The sequence below is a fragment of the Asparagus officinalis genome, chromosome 4 (assembly GCF_001876935.1).
Source record: "Asparagus officinalis chromosome 4, Aspof.V1, whole genome shotgun sequence".
In the NCBI taxonomy this organism is placed as follows: Eukaryota; Viridiplantae; Streptophyta; class Magnoliopsida; order Asparagales; family Asparagaceae; genus Asparagus; species Asparagus officinalis.
Window position 1 is genome coordinate 73,750,328 of NC_033797.1, and position 16,733 is coordinate 73,767,060.

The following is a 16,733-nucleotide window of genomic DNA, read 5'->3' on the forward strand; positions in this document are numbered from 1 at the left end:
CCACCATCGACAGCAGCAGGAACAAGCACCCCATCACCGACCCCACCGCGGACCCCAGCATCCCGAACCTGAGCACCGTCGCGTTTATGTGGGCCCTGAACGCATCGTCGACGTCCTTGCTGTTGATGAGGTTGATAGCCAGCTTGAGGCCCTGGGCGATTAAGCTTGAGAAGAGGAAGAAGCTGAAGGAGACGACCTCGAAGACGAGGAGGTTGCGGACGACGTCGGGGCCGGCGTCGAGGTTGATAGCCAGCTTGAGGCCCTGGGCGATTAAGCTTGAGAAGAGGAAGAAGCTGAAGGAGACGACCTCGAAGACGAGGAGGTTGCGGACGACGTCCTTAGATCTGGAGTGAGGAGGGAGATGATGATGATGATGGGGAAAGTGTATTCTGTTGTTCAATAATAAAATAAGGGGGTGTTTGTTTTGATTTTTTTTTTGGGATTTCAAAATGGGATTTGAAATCCATAAATGATGTGGCTTTTAGGATTTGAAATCCATAAAGGGGGTTGTGTTTGCTTCAACAATATTTTAGGATTTGGAATGCTAAAACTTGTAATATTTTGTTTGTTTCATCAATATTTTGGGATTTGGAATACTATAAATTATATATTATAATATTATATAAAATTTTAATAACATATATTATATAATATATAATATATATATATATAATATTATAGATATATTATATATTTTATATATAATATATAATATATATTGTAATATATAAATTATATATTATTTTATATAATTTATATAATTTATATTATATATATATATTATATTATTTATATATTATTTATATATATAATATAAATAATAATCATTATATATTAATATATACTAATATTATAATATATAATATATGGCTACAGTAATTTACTACAACATTTACTACAGCATGCACATTGATAATATAATATATAATGCTATAAATATATATAATATATATAATATAATATATATAATATATATATATATATATATATATAATATACTCTTCATATATATATATATATATATATATATATATATAATATAATATATTATATATGTTTAAATATATATATATTATATATTATATATATTAATATATTATAATATAATATATATTATTATAATATATATATATGATATATATATTTTATATTAAATTATATATAAAATTATATATTATATATATGATATATATTTATATTATATATATATATATTATATTATGATATATTTTATTATATATATAATAATAATATTATATATACATTATATATATATATATAAATAGTATAATTATACTATAAAAAATTATAATATTATATATAATAATTTATATATATAATAAATATATATATATATATTATATTAATATATATATAAAATATACTATTAGTATATAATGATATATATATTATTATGTATATATATATTATATAGATATATATTTATCATTATATATATATACATAAATAATATTATACTATACATATTATATATATATAATTAATATAATAATATATAATATATGCTACAGTAACTTTACTACAGCATGAACAGTGATATTATATATATAATTATTGTATATATTAATATATATATTATGATAATATTATAATATATTATATATAAATAATTATAATATATATCTATATATATAATATTATATATTATATATATTATATTATATATATATATATATATAATACAATATATATATATATATATATATATTATATTATATATATATATATTAAATTATATATATATATAGATGTATTATATTAAATATTATATTATTATAATATTATATATAATATATTAATCTTATATTAATCTTATATTATAAGCATTAATACATCAATATCCAACCCACATCCTCTCTCAAGTGTAGAATTTCACAAATGCCTAAATATAATAGTTTTTAATATTTTGGGATTTGATATCCCAAAATTGGTTTTGAAACAAACAAAGTTATCGATTTCTAAAACCTTATATCCCAAAAAAAAGATGGAAACAAGAGAGAGGATTTCACAAATCCTAATAAAATATTATTGTTTTATAATTTAGGGATTCAATATCCCAAAAAAAAAGTGAAACAAACAAAGTTATGGATTTTTAAAACCACAAAAAAGCACTTTTTACATCCCAAAACTATCATATCCCAAAAAAAAAGCAAAACAAACACCCCCTAAAGATCCAAGTGAAGGAAATTTGAGAGATTGGTTTTTTCAGGTGATTTTAAGCACTGAGCGGGTCGTGTCGGGTGGCCAGTGTTGCGGATTCCTAGAATCACGATTTTTCACCTGTAGAGCTATTTTTGAGATCTGTTTCTTTGGGTCTTTGTTGGGTTAGGTTGGGCTAAAATTCTTAGCCTGTTTGGATCCGAACGCTAGCCCATATTGTAGCCTACTATACATAGACTTTGGAGCATGGGGTTGGTTAGGAATTTTTTTAAAATCTGCATGGTTCATGTTCAAAGCTTAATATTTCGAGTTTGATCTCGATTGGCAAAAAATTGTAATCCGGACAAAAAGAAAGAAAACAAGAAGAAGAAGAAAAGCTGTCCTCGTCTATATCTATAGAGCGTCGTTAACGCTCACCTGCTTTGTCAGCACCTAGCGCTTTCGGCATGTCAATTAGAAGGATACAGAGGTTAATTTACTAGAATTGGCTATTTAAATAGAACATATTAACCCCCACCCACGCTCCCCCCCAAAAAAAAAAAAAAAAAACTGGACAACATTCAATGTCAAGGTCTAATGTCAATCACTTTATATAAAAAAACAACCACAAATCGGTTATAATATATATTATATATATATATATATATAATATATATATATTATATACTATGGAGAAGTGTCCGTAAGACTGCGTCTTAGATAATCATGTCTAAGAACGCGCACCATAAAATCACATGATTGAGATACATTGTGGAATAAATCCGTTCTGTTGAATCTTGGACTTGATTCTACATATTCTAAAACCCCAACATCAAGTTTGGTTGATACCCGCTCTGTCGTTTGACCTTTCATTCCACTCGTATCAATTTTACGGCTTTCTAATGAATAGAACTTTCACATGGCTCGACGGAGGGTCAAAACGACGATGGTGTTCACCCCAACTTGATGTGTTGGGGTTTTAGAATATGTAGATCAAGTTCAACGGAGTGGCATTATCCAAATGTTAGCTCACATCATGTGCATTTTAGACCGCGTCTCTTAGATGATTATCTAAGCGTACCTTAGGAACACTTCTTATATATATATATATATATATATATATATATATATAGAGAGAGAGAGAGAGAACGGGAGGTGAGCTGACAGCGTAGGAAATTTCCTATGCTGTCGCCACGTGTCACTACCTTATTCGCTAGGAATCATTCAATTTTATGAGAGAGCATATCTCAAGCGAATCTCATTTGGTTAAATTAATAAGAAAGTGAAGGACCTATATGTAAAAAGAGCACCATTCCTCCCCTCACCTCCGCTGCCTTTCCTAAGGTCCTGTTTGGATTTGTAGGGGGTGAAGGGAAGTTAAGGGAAACTGAGAGAAGGGAAAGGAAGGGAAGTGAAGGGAGTTTCCTTCCCCGTGGTTACATCCCAATTTGAGGGGTAACAAATTTTATACTATTAGGGGGTGAACCAAGAAGAACTAGGGTGAATTAACTTCACCTCCTAAGTATTCCCAAACAAGATGAATGGAGGTGAATAGTTCCCCTAACTTCCCTTCACTCTCGTTCCCCTCAATCCAAACAAGCCCTAAATTATTCCAAACAATCTGTTACTTTTAGATTTTGCTTGAGATATTCTTCCACTTGAATATTGAAAAATTCACCGGCTTCCTTCCAGAAAAATCCCACGCTTCCTCCCCCAAGCGCCGATCTCTTCACCGTCCCAAACATCAAAATTCGCCGGCTTCCTTCCCCATTGTCGGCGACGATCTCAAGCGAATCCAATTCTTTATTTTTCTCTGATTTTCATCCCCTGATCTCCCCTGGTCCATTTTTCTCGGACGTGCTGTCAACGACAATCTCAAGCGAACCCAATTCTCAAGCGAACTTCAGGTACTTTATCAATCGAAGAACAAAAAAAAAAATTATTTTTATTTGTTAGAAGTTTGATATAGTTTAGAATTATTAGAATTATTAAATTTTTTTTAAGGAATCATCTTTAACTTTGAGTGATTGTTCTCCTTAATTCACATGCATATAGTTAATGAAATTGCTATGATTTTATCTCTTAATTTTCTAAAAAATTATCAAAATTCTTAGAATTTATGTGCTCTTGCATTTTCTTTGTATAATTGAAATTACTTATACGTTAGCCATATGCCAAATACTAGTAATAATAATACAAATAACAAATCATGGACAATATTGTCATACTTTTATCAATAGTAAACCAAGAATCCAAGAACATGGAACTGCATTAGAATACAATTAGTAGAAAATGATCGGATTCTAAAACTCAAATCTGTTTTTCATATGCTTTCTTTTGTTGTGTTATATGGACTGTAAATCTTATCAACAAAAACTTATCAACAAAATATTGACCTTCCATAGATCAGTTCTAGATGTGTTACTTGTCCAAAAATATCAACAAGAAGCTGTTGTAAAAGCCTTCTTACTGTTTCAATGAGTAGAGAAAGAATCCACGATGTAGTGAAGAATTATACAATTTCTTCCCCTAATATAGGCCTCATTTTAATCAAAAAAATTCTCTCGGGAGCAAAGTAATGAATAAAAGAGCATACCTTCAGCCCAACAGGTGCCGTCTTGGAAAAATCTTCAGTCCAGTTCCGAGCATTGTTGCAAAATTCTGAAAAGTTTTTTATTTTTATTTTTTTAAAGGAATCAACGTAATTTTATTTGGTAAAAGTTTGATATAGTTTAGAATTATTAAAATTTATTTTTTTAAAGGAATCATCTTTAACTTTGAGTGATTGTTCTCCTTAATTCACATGCATATAGTTAATGAAATTACTATGATTTTATCTCTTAATTTTCTAAAAAAATTTATTAAAATTCTTAGAATTTATGTGCTCTTTCTTTTCTTTGTATAATTGAAATTACTTATAAGATTTTTTTTGTTTTATTTTAGTGAGTTTTTCTCCTTAATTTAAGTGTTTGATGTATTTTCAATCTTTGGATCATATAACTATACTAATGGAAATTGATTAATATTGTTTAGGAAGTGGATTTGTTAATTGTAGTAATACAGAGCATGAGCTGATAATACGGAAGTGGATTTGTTCATGTAGACAATTTGATGACTGATAATACGGAAGGAAGTGGATTTGTTAATTGTAGTAATACAGAGCATGAGCTGGAGAAAGAGGAAATTAATCATGTTAATTCTATTGATAATGGCAAGTCCAATACTGTGGAACCATGGATTGGAATGAAATTTCCCACATATACTGCTGCGTATGATTATTACAATGATTATGCAAAAATAAAAGGATTCAGTGTCTGCATAAGCTCAGGCAATTACTCTAGGAAAGAAGGAAAAGAACTCATACCAAAGAAATTTGTCTGTAATAAGGAGGGTCTAAAATCAACAAACGATAAGAGAGAGTACGGAAAAATAGTTAAGCGTCAAAGAGATACTAGAGTAGGTTGCAAGGCGATGTTGCGGGTCAATCGTACTGATAAAGGTACATGGATAGTGAGAAAATTTGTTAATGAGCATACAAATCATGAGTTGACTAGTCCAGATAAGGTTAAGAATCATTATTCACATCGAAAGTTACATCGAACAAAAGATTGTCGAAGTTTGATTGATAGTTTGCATGAAGAAGGGCTTCCGCCAACAACAATTTCACGAGTAATAAATGTTGGTAGTGGGAATTAGGTGGAAATATCACACCGCAACAATGTAGTGATCATATCAGAAAATAGAGAAAGAATAACATGGATAACGAATGCATATTAGTCATTCAAAAATTCATAGATAAAAGGACATTTGATCTAGATTTTTATTTTGCTATTGAATTAGATACTATAGGAACTATGAGGAGTGTATTTTGGGCAGATGGATGGGCAAGGGCATCATTCTTAAAGTTTCACGGCGTTGTTGTTTTTGATGTTACATATAGAACTAACAAGTTGGCACTGCCTTTTGCTCCATTTACTGGTGTTAACCATCATAGGCAGTCAACTTTGTTTGGCTGTGCACTACTTGCAGATGAGGAAGAAGACACATTTGTCTGGTTGTTTACTAAGTGGGTTAAATGTATGAATGGAGTGGTTCCGCGTGCTATTATTACAGACCAGGACAAAGCTATATGCAATGTCATTCAAAGAGTGTTTCCAAATACTCGATATCGCTATTGCAAATGGCATCTTGGCAAGCACATGGTTGATCATTTATTATCTGATCTCTACAAAAGTTGTATGGAGAAGAGTTTGCAAACTACTTTAATAGATGGTGGCATAACAAGAAAATTGAAACATGTATTCAGGAATGGGATGAGTTAAAAGAAAAGCTTAATATAGAAGAAAATGAGGAATGTTGGTTACAAACCATGTACAAAAATAGAACATATTGGGTTCCATGCTATCTCAAAGATACTTTCTTTGCAGGAATGACGTCAAGCCAACATGGTGAAAGTATAAATGCCTTCTTTGACACATACGTCAACTCACAAACATTGTTGCCCGATTTTGTTGAGCAATATGATAAAGCAATATTGTCGTGTCGTTCTCAAGAATTAAGTGAAGATTTTGCTACTTTGAATACAAAGCCTGTGATGCATCTAAACCATCCGATTGAGACAAGAATTAAGTGAAGATTTTGCTACTTTGAATACAAAGCCTGTGATGCATCTAAACCATCCGATTGAGATTCAAGCTGGAGAGTCATTTTGCTACTTTGAATACAAAGCCTGTGATGCATCTAAACCATCCGATTGAGATTCAAGCTGGAGAGTCGTATACAAGCTTTATTTGAGTGGTTTCAAGATGAGCTTAAAGCTTCTGTATCTTTGTTTCATGACGAGATGGGAAAAGAAGAATTAATTTCTAAATACATAGTCGGCCCGCTCTCTACTGAAAGAAGTGTATGAGAGCATGTAGTTTATAATCAAAATAAACAGAAAATAACGTGTACATGTGCTATGTTTGAGACTGATGGAATATTATGTAGGCATGCCATTCATATTATGACATCAAATCAGTTGGTAAGAATTCCTGAAGAATGCATTATGCATAGATGGACAATGAATGCAAGGCACCGTAATATTGGAGTCTCTAATGTGTTGCTGGAAAAAAAAATTAATAGTAATAGAGATCAATGGAGTACTTTGCGATCTTGGGCTTTGAGAGCAAAATTTAATAACGTGATGGCATGGGCACCTGAATCACCTATGGTCTTTGATGAAATAGATACCTTTTTTCAAACTTGATGGAAAAACATGAAAAAGATATTAGTGCTAAGCAAATAAAGGGGACTGAAGCTACAAGTCGGGTTGAATCTAGTACTCCTCCTTTCCATACTATTGAGAAACTCCCTCAAATCATTGTTCGTGACCCTCTCGAGTCTACAAAACATAAGGGACGACCGAGGAAAATTAGCAGATTGAAATCGGGACTTGAACAAGCACAGGAAAAAAAGGAGATAAAAAAAGAGGACATGCGGCAGATGTGGTCAAAAGGGACATTATAAAAGTAGTTGCACTATTTCTCTTGTTGGTAACCTGTCAAATAACTAGGTATTTTAATGTTTAATTGTTCACAAAGATACTTACATTAGTTGATTGATACATCTTGTTTACAGCTAGTTCCATTTATTAATGTTTATACATCTCATTAATTATTATTATAAATTTTTTCTTGATTTTTCCATCACCTACACTTTCCCGTCAATTTCATTTGTTTTTTATTTGCACTTTTAACTTCACATGTTAAATGTACTTATGGTCATAACTGTCAGAATCTTCAAAATCATAGGGAGTGCTGGAGATGTTCTTGAAGATGATCCAGTTGGAAGGTTGAAAGTAATCGTTTATGAGCTGCCTAGCAAATACAACAAGAAGATTATTTAGAAGGATCAAAGATGCCTCAACCATATGTTTGTTGCTGAGATTTTCATGCACTGTTTCTTATTATCGAGTCCTATACAGACCCTCAACCATGAAAAGGCTGATTGGTTCTACACACCAGTCTACACTAGTTGTGACCTAACTCCAAATGACTCCCTTTACCGTTTCTTGTTTTCTATTTCTTTTTTATGTTGGCTGATTAATGGATATATTTTAGTCAATTGTTGCTTTGGACGCTTATGAATAAACTTTCAAATCATAATGTTGGGATTCCCTTTCATAAGCAATGTCTACGACTTCCTTGTTCTTCTCGAGGTTAGATAATGAATGAACTTTTTAGGCGATTTTGTGTCGGAGTTTATTTAACACACGGGGAAGTCTCTCCTTGTTTTTAACACTTGAAGTATTCCTTTTGGAGCTTTGGGGATTATGTTTCAGATAATTGAGTTCTGCCTTCTTGTCATTGTAGTTTGATTCAGAATCATGTTTACCATTACACCCACAGAGATCGAGATAAATTACAGAACAATGAGAATTGCGAATTGCAAACTCGAGAATTTACAGAGTTCAAAGCAAGTCCTATTTCATGCATCCAATTTCAATTTTAGGAGAAAAGAAAGCCATATACAAGGTGTACATCTAACAAGTACTAACTGTATTACAGTTGTGTAATCCACAAGCTATAACATATAAATGGCAAAAGAGATGCCAACAGGATAAAAAAAACTCCAAAAGGGTACAAAAACTAAGTTACAACAAAATACACAGTGAACTTGCGTTGTAGAACAAGGTTAACTTAAGGCATGCCGTGTTCTATCAGCTAGAGAACTGCAACTGGCCAATGAAACATTGTTTCTTAAATCACCCCTCTCGAAGAAGGATTGATGACTGGGTATGGAGTTATGAACTTTTAGCTACAAAATATCAGCAGCGGCGGTGGAGTTTGCAGTGTTATGGCTGCTGTTTCTAGCTGCTGGAATTTCATGGTTATGCTTTCCTGCGTATGTTGTTATAACTTCTTTGGGGTCTGTTGAAGCTCGTTCCACTTGCTTTCGAACATTGCATCATGCACTAGTGTACCTATAATAACTCATGCAAATTCCGATAGGATAGTCATATACTCAGGAGAATAATTTTAGCTGAGACAAAAGAACTCGTCCTGTAAATTGCAATGGGCAAATATAAAGGTAAAAGCTACCTCTCAACAAGATAAAAGTAGAAGGATCATGCAAAATTTGTCGAAAGAAAGAACAGAAAAATGAGAAATGTATACTGAAAAACATGAATTAACAAGGTTTCTTAAACAAACATCTAGAAGACTAGATACATGCTATCATAACGATATTCCATCATAAGAAACTGAATGGCCTAGTATATGCTACATTTGCAAAATTTACCCTTCTACATTACATATAAATTTTCAGAGTTAGTCTGCACAGTACAATCGGACACCAGACCTCCAACAAAGTGTTATACATTATACAAGAACTTCATAGAGATGTGCTGCTAAATTAATTACGAGCAGTTGATGTCACTTCTTCACCTCCATCTGCACATGAATGCAGATGACACACATACACAACCATATACACATGCACAAACATAAAATGTCCTTTTGCTAAGGTTTTGTCTAGCATTAGTATATCAATGTTGCATATGCCAACTTCCTTAATAGATACACATGCATATTAGAAATAAAAAATGGAGACGCAAAAGATGGCGGTCAACTATCCTTAGTCCCTTTGAGCTAGAAATTTTGGAAGATAACAATGAGGTAAGACAGAATGCCCTACACGGCATCATGCGTGCCTGCACCTTGGTGTCACTACATTATATCATGTTCACTCTTCATGTCCCACAAATCATCAAGCATGCACCAAGTTCTTTGGGCTATGTGTCATATTTGTCGACATTTTAAATATGTAACCAGGTATTACAATGGCTGTATGAAAAATCTGTTCATTCACAAATTCATTGAAAGTTACCCACAATTTTCATAATTTGACTATCGGGGTGCTTCCTATTATATAATTTGACTGTCGGGGGTTGCCTGAGACTGAACAAAGGAGAACAATCATTCAAAATTAAAGTTGATTCCTTTAAAAGAACAAATTTTAATAATTCTAATAATTCCAAACTATATCAAACTTTTAGCAAATAAAAATTAAGTTGATTCCCTTAAAAAAATAAAAATAAAAAAAACTTTCATTAAACTTTCATTAAAAAAGATAAAGTACCTGAGGATGCCGAGAGATCCTCCTTCTACAATGAGGATTGAAAATTGGGTTTCCTGAAGATCGGCGAAGGTGATGTGTCTAGAATTATTCGATGATTGTGTTGGATCGAAAATATTCGCTTGGGAATTGGAGTCCGTCCTTGGCTTGAAAACAGCGGCGCTTGGGGAAGGAATCGTATGATTTTGCAGCAGTGCTTGGGGAAGGAAGCACTTGAAAGCAGCAGAACTTGAGGAAGGAGGGGGATGACGAGGGCAGAAGTGTGGGATTTTGGGGATGACGAGGGCGCTGATACTTTGGGATTGGGACGGCGAAGATATCCGTGGTGAGGTCTGGGACAGCAAAGAGATCGACGGAGATCAGCAGTGCTTTTGGGATACGAAGATGAAGGACGACAGCTTAGGGAAGGAGGGCAACGGAATTTTGTAGAATAATTAGGAAAGGCAGATATTAATCAAGGGAGATTTGTGATTTTTACATCTTCTAGGTCTTTTATCTTTATAAATTTAACCGTTCGAAAATCTGTTACTTGTGTCTAGCAAATAAGAACCTGACGTATGGCGACAGCAAAGGAAATTTCCTACGCTGTCAGCTCATAGGGATTAATGAATCATTACTGTACTATATTGTTATTGTATATGTTGGGTAATACCATCAAGAATTACTGAACCCTTGGTTAGATGGTAGAACATAAGAATAACAATGAAAAAGTGTTCACTCGAAAAGATATCACCCTACATGAATCACTGTAAATCTAATACGCTCTCTGAACTGGACCAGTTAATTGTCGAATGTACATCTCTAAGTGACATATCATGCCAAATGGTGTCTGTTGTTGCTCTAAAGGTTTCATTTTGATTTCTTAAGCCATGTTTTCCTGTGGGATTATCCTACGATAGGCGTTTATATGTTACTAATATCTATGATGCGATTTGGTGTAAATTTAGAATTTAAGAAGTGAGTGGGTTACTTACTAAGTCATCGTACTCATCCCATTCGTTATTACCCTATTTCAGAAGAAAGACGAGAGTAGACTACACACGTCTAAAGGTCAAGCTTTTGGAAGCAGAAATTTTGCTAGTCAACATAATCGGATAAAAGCCTTCATTGTTGACTTGTGTTGATAGTAAGTAGTGGTAAGTAATATGTACATATATTGTTGTATGTGAATAGGAACTCTGAGCTGTATTTTCGATTGTAGGCATGTCCAAATCAAGTATGTATAAAATGGACTATGTGTAAAATGTGAAATAGTAGTACCTTCATGAGTTACAGCATAAAGATTGGAGCAATACTTTTGGATATAGAACAAACACTTCTCTAAATTTTATAATTTTTGGAATTGTTTTACTATTTTAAAATGAATTTAGAAAATCAGATTTTCAGGTTTTATGTTCTGTGAACAGAGTTGGTGAACAGTTCCAGTTGGCCGGTAGAGTGCCACCAGTCGACAGTGGAGATTACTGAACTCATAGGGATTAATGAATCATTACTGTACTATATTGTTATTGTATATGTGTTGGCCTTCTTGTTTTGATGATGTTTAACAAACAATTTACTACTAATATTGTTTGTCTAGTGTTTGTGCATTCCTATGTATTGTAGACAAACAACGTTGTTGGAGGATGGATGGAATCGAGCCTTAACGATCATATCAAATGGAGGTTGGAGGAATTGTGGAGTGAAGCAACGTCAATTCAAGTTAAAGATCCAATTACAAGCTTCTTCCGCAAAGTTTACCAAGTCAAGCTTATTGAAGATCAAGATCGGCTTGGGTAATCTAGTTTAGGTTTTATATTATGTGTGTTAAGTACCTTAAGCTCAATATCATATACACACACGTATTTGGTTTCTATGTATATATATAGTTATATATATACATGCATGGTTTTGGGTTTTCATGTTTTGGACATACTTGCAAAATACATGAGTTTTCACAAATGGAAATTCAATTTGAGAAATTCTTTTTCTAACATGTTTGTTTTCATGTTTATAAACATTTCGCAAAGTTTCATCAAGTTTGGAATTGATTTGTTATGTTTAATGGAATTTACAAAATCATGTTTTTCGTTCGTGCATGTTCGTGCATGTTTTACAAAACAGATGAGTTTTCATAAATGGAAAGTGATATTCAAAAAAATCTTTCTTTGACATGTTTCTCTACATGTTTAGAAACTTCCCTCAAAATTTTACTATTTTTGGAGTTGATTTACTGTGCCTAATTGATTGAAACTGTAAATCTGTGTTCAAACATTTATTTCTCTCAATTGGAAAATATTTTTTACGAAATTCTTTCTCTAACATGTCATACTACATGTCTAGAACTTTCCCACAAAATTTCATAATTTTTGGAGTTAATTTACTATTTTAAATTGATTTTACAAAACAGCTGCGCACTGCTACAGTACTCCGGTCGACCGGAAATGTCTATGGAGGTTGGTTACTATAGCTAACGGCTATTTTTTCCAGATTTATATATATCCGTTATTTTGTCTTTTTGCTTGGTTTTCTTGGGTTTTTGGGCTTGTTTCATGAGCCTATATATACTCCATGCCCTCATACTTCTAAGGGCACTTAAGAAATGTTTTAAACAAGTTTAAAGAGTTTTAAACAAGGGTTTAAGTGTGTTAGTGTTTGTTTTGGTTTATGAAGAAGTTTTCACAAGTGGAGGAGATCATCTTCTTGTTTGGGCTCCAATCTCCATCTCTCCATCTTGTCATCTATTGGAGAAGTTTTCTAAACTCTATCTAGCTTTACATTTGCTTAGTTATTTGATTATCATTCTTTAAAGCTAGTTTTTTATATTGAGTTTAGATTTGATTATATTATCTCATTGTTACACACACCCACTTGAGCTTATTGTGATTGCATACATTATATAATTGGGTTGTGGGATTGTGTGATATTGAGTTGAGCCTAATTGAGTTCTCACCTTATTAGAGAGAACAATCATTTGTTATTTTGAGCCTTATTGTGAGATTCACTTTGTAATACACTTGTACACCGAGTGAGGAGTGTGTGGTGAGAGTCGGGGATCGTCCCAAGAGGAGTGGCGTCGGTTGACGTGCCTAGGGAGAGGTTGTAACCGAGCACTTGAGGGAGACATGGCTAGGTCCAACACTTAGTGGGTGTAGAGTGGGATTACAATAGTGTGTTGATTGTAAAGTTTTCGGTTAGCTAGAAAACCGAGTGTGAGGTGTAAACGTTATTCGGGTGAACGTAGAAAACCCGGTTGATAGTGGATTTCTCCCCAGGAGTGGGGAGCGGAGACGTAGGACGGAAGGTCCGAACTCCGTGATCACTTGATTGTGTTTGAGTGTGCTTTGGTGTTCACTTTTATTTATGTTCATATCTTATATCACCATTGTGCATTGCTCATTACTATATCATCCACTATCTTGTTTAGATTGTTTACCCTTGAGTTTATATATCTTTGCACATACATTGCCTATATCTCTTTGTTAGGATATATTTTGTTGTTCATATTGCTTATCCTAGCTCATATACATTGTTGTATTTCATACTTGCTAGGATAACTTATTAATTAGTTTTAATTGGCATTTAATCGGATTAGATTAACATAAGACCCTAATCACCCCCCCTCTAGGGTCTAACAATATGTTGGGTAATACCATCAGGAATTACTGAACCCTTGATTAGATGGTAGAACATAAGAATAACAATGAAAAAGTGTTCACTCGAAAAGATACCACCTTACATGAATCACTGTAAATCTAATACGCTCTCTTAACTGCATCAGTTAATTGTCGAATGTACATCTCTAAGTGACATATCATGCCAAATGTTGTTTGTTGTTGCTCTAAAGGTTTCATTTTGATTTCTTAAGCCATGTTTTCCTATGGGATTATCCTATGATAGGCGTTTATATGTTACTAATATCTATGATATGATTTGGTGTAAATTTAGAATTTAAGAAGTGAGTGGATTACTTAATAAATCATCGTACTCATCCCATTCGTTATTACCCTATTTCAGAAGAAAGACAAGAGTAGACTACACACGTCTAAAGGTCAAGCTTTTGGAAGTAGAAATTTTGCTAGTCAACATAATCGGATAAAAGCCTTCATTGTTGACTTGTGTTGATAGTAAGTACTGGTAAGTAATATATACATATATTGTTGTATGTGAATAGGAACTCTGAGCTGTATTTTCGATTGTAGGCATGTCCAAATCCAGTATGTGTAATATGGACTATGTGTAAAATTTGAAATAGTAGTACCTTCATGAGTTACAACATAAAGAGTGGAGCAATACTTTTGGATATAGAATAAACATTTCCCTAAATTTTATAATTTTTGGACTTGTTTTACTATTTTAAAATGAATTTAGAAAATCAGATTTTTAGGTTTTATGTTTCATGAACAGTGTTGGTGAACAGTTTCGGTTGGTCGGTAGAGTGCCACCAGTCGACAGATAAAAGCAAATTTTTAGCGTCTAAGTTTTCAGACCGATCAGTCAACCAATGGCATAGCATCAGTCGACCGATTACCTCCCTTCGGTTGACCAATGCATGACCATCAGTTGACCGATGATTGTTCCGTTACAGTAACGACTAGTTTTCCAGATTCTAATTTTTGCGGAATTTGTTTCGGTTTTTGGGCTTCCCTCTGAGTTGGGCTGATATATTGAGAGACTATAAATAGCCCTTAATACTTAGTTTTAACTATGGAAGTTTAGAACAAGTTTTGCAAGTTTTTTTTAAGGGTTTCAAAGAAAAATCAGGAGTGTTTTTGTTTTATTGAAGAGAGTTTCACTAGAGAAGACTCGCAACAGTTACACAAGAGAAGGATCGCAACAACGTTCTTGAGGATTTCACCTCATATCTCCACCTCTCTTATTTTCGGAGAAGTTTTCTAAACTCCTTTCTTCTAGCAAATTATTATTTTGTTTTTTATATATTTTTTGCTAGATTGATTTGCGTTTAAATTTCATTATACTATTTTTTCACACACAACCATCAAGCTTAAGTATTTTACATATAGTATAATTGGGTTGTGGGTGTAATTCTTGAGTGAGCAATAATTTTGTTCTCATTTGTGTTACAGAACAATTCATTTTATTCGCACTTATTGAGAGATCACGTTGTAATACACAATGACACTTAGATGAGTGGTTGGGAGAAGAATGGGGTCAATTCTAAGAGGAGTGGCTTGGTTGTAAAAGCCTAGGGAGAGATAGTAATTCTAAGTATTTGAAGAAGGTGACACGGGTCAACCAACACTAGAGAAGTGTATTGTGTGGTTATCAACGTGTGAGTTGTAAAAGTTTTTGGTGAGCTTTGAAAACTTATTGTGTAGTTATTTGTGTTGTGATAGTGGATAATCTCCTCGATGTGAGAAGCGGAGACGTAGGTCGAGGGTTGACCGAACTCCGTGATCATATTGCTTGTTTTTGTTTGGCATTAGCGCACTTATACTTGTATATATTTTCATATCGCCTATTGTCTCATGTTTATATCGCTCCTTGTTTAATTCTATATCCTTGCATACATCTCTTGTATATATCATATTGCTAAGATATTGTTAGTAAGTTTTAAATTAGCATTGATATCAGATTAGATTAGCAAATATCCTATTCACCCCCTTCTAGGGTACTTTCAAACTTTAAAATTTTCATTGTCTTTAAAATTTTTATGTGATTATTGAAATGTTTTAGTTATTTTTAGGAGGTTTTAGTATATCATTTGACATGGCGCTAGGTAAAGATGGGAGGATGAACGTAGTAGGTGATGACAAGCTTAATGTAGAATATCAATAAGGGATTGATAGGTTTCTAGACTATGTGTATTAGAAATTAGGGGAAATTTTCAATCCTAAACAGATGAATGTCGACTTTTGAATTCAATGCCCTTGTGTTACATATTTTGTGCATGCGTTACCATTGTTTAAAGTCTTCTCCATGTTTTAGCGTATGATAAGCAACACTGATTCGAGAGAGTTTTGTTGTGAATAGTCATATAAAGTTCTTTTCTTAATGCCAAGCTTTACTTTGCTATGATTCAACATATGGTGTATACGAGTGACATTCCTCAAAAGAAGAAAAATCCACCACGTGGTGCAAATCAATGTGTAAGATTGAATAACTTGCTGAAGGGAACAAAAAATGTTACATTTTATCAAAACAGAGCTCTTGAACATGATTTTTCGTAATATCTTGGTGTCATAATTCGTGATAGAAATATGTGCCCAATAGCCATGGAAAATTGGACAAAAATTATGGGTGTGTATACGAGTGACATTCCTCAAAAGAAGAAAAATCCACCACGTGGTGCAAATCAATGTGTAAGATTGAATAACTTGCTGAAGGGAACAAAAAATGTTACATTTTATCAAAACAGAGCTCTTGAACATGATTTTTCGTAATATCTTGGTGTCATAATTCGTGATAGAAATATGTGCCCAATAGCCATGGAAAATTGGACAAAAATTATGGGT

General features: G+C 33.1%; 1 protein-coding gene and 1 long non-coding RNA gene across 3 annotated transcripts in view; one reads left to right on the forward strand and one right to left on the reverse strand.

Moving 5' to 3' along the window:
* Positions 1-910, reverse strand: part of LOC109838922 — a 1,158-nt gene extending 248 nt beyond the window's left edge. Inside the window, exons 1-2 of the mRNA XM_020407350.1 lie at positions 900-910; positions 1-344 (exon numbers count right to left, since the gene is read on the reverse strand). The exon at positions 1-344 is cut by the window's left edge and continues 248 nt beyond it. Of these exons, the coding sequence (XP_020262939.1) occupies positions 1-344; positions 900-910 (355 nt within the window). The remainder of the gene's footprint in view (positions 345-899) is intronic.
* On the forward strand, positions 3,751-8,327 carry LOC109837736. Of its 2 annotated transcripts, none has more exons than XR_002246411.1 (2): positions 3,751-4,067; positions 7,936-8,327. It is a non-coding gene; the product is annotated as an uncharacterized LOC109837736 (long non-coding RNA). The 2 variants fall into 2 exon arrangements; XR_002246412.1 differs by having other exon boundaries at positions 7,953-8,327.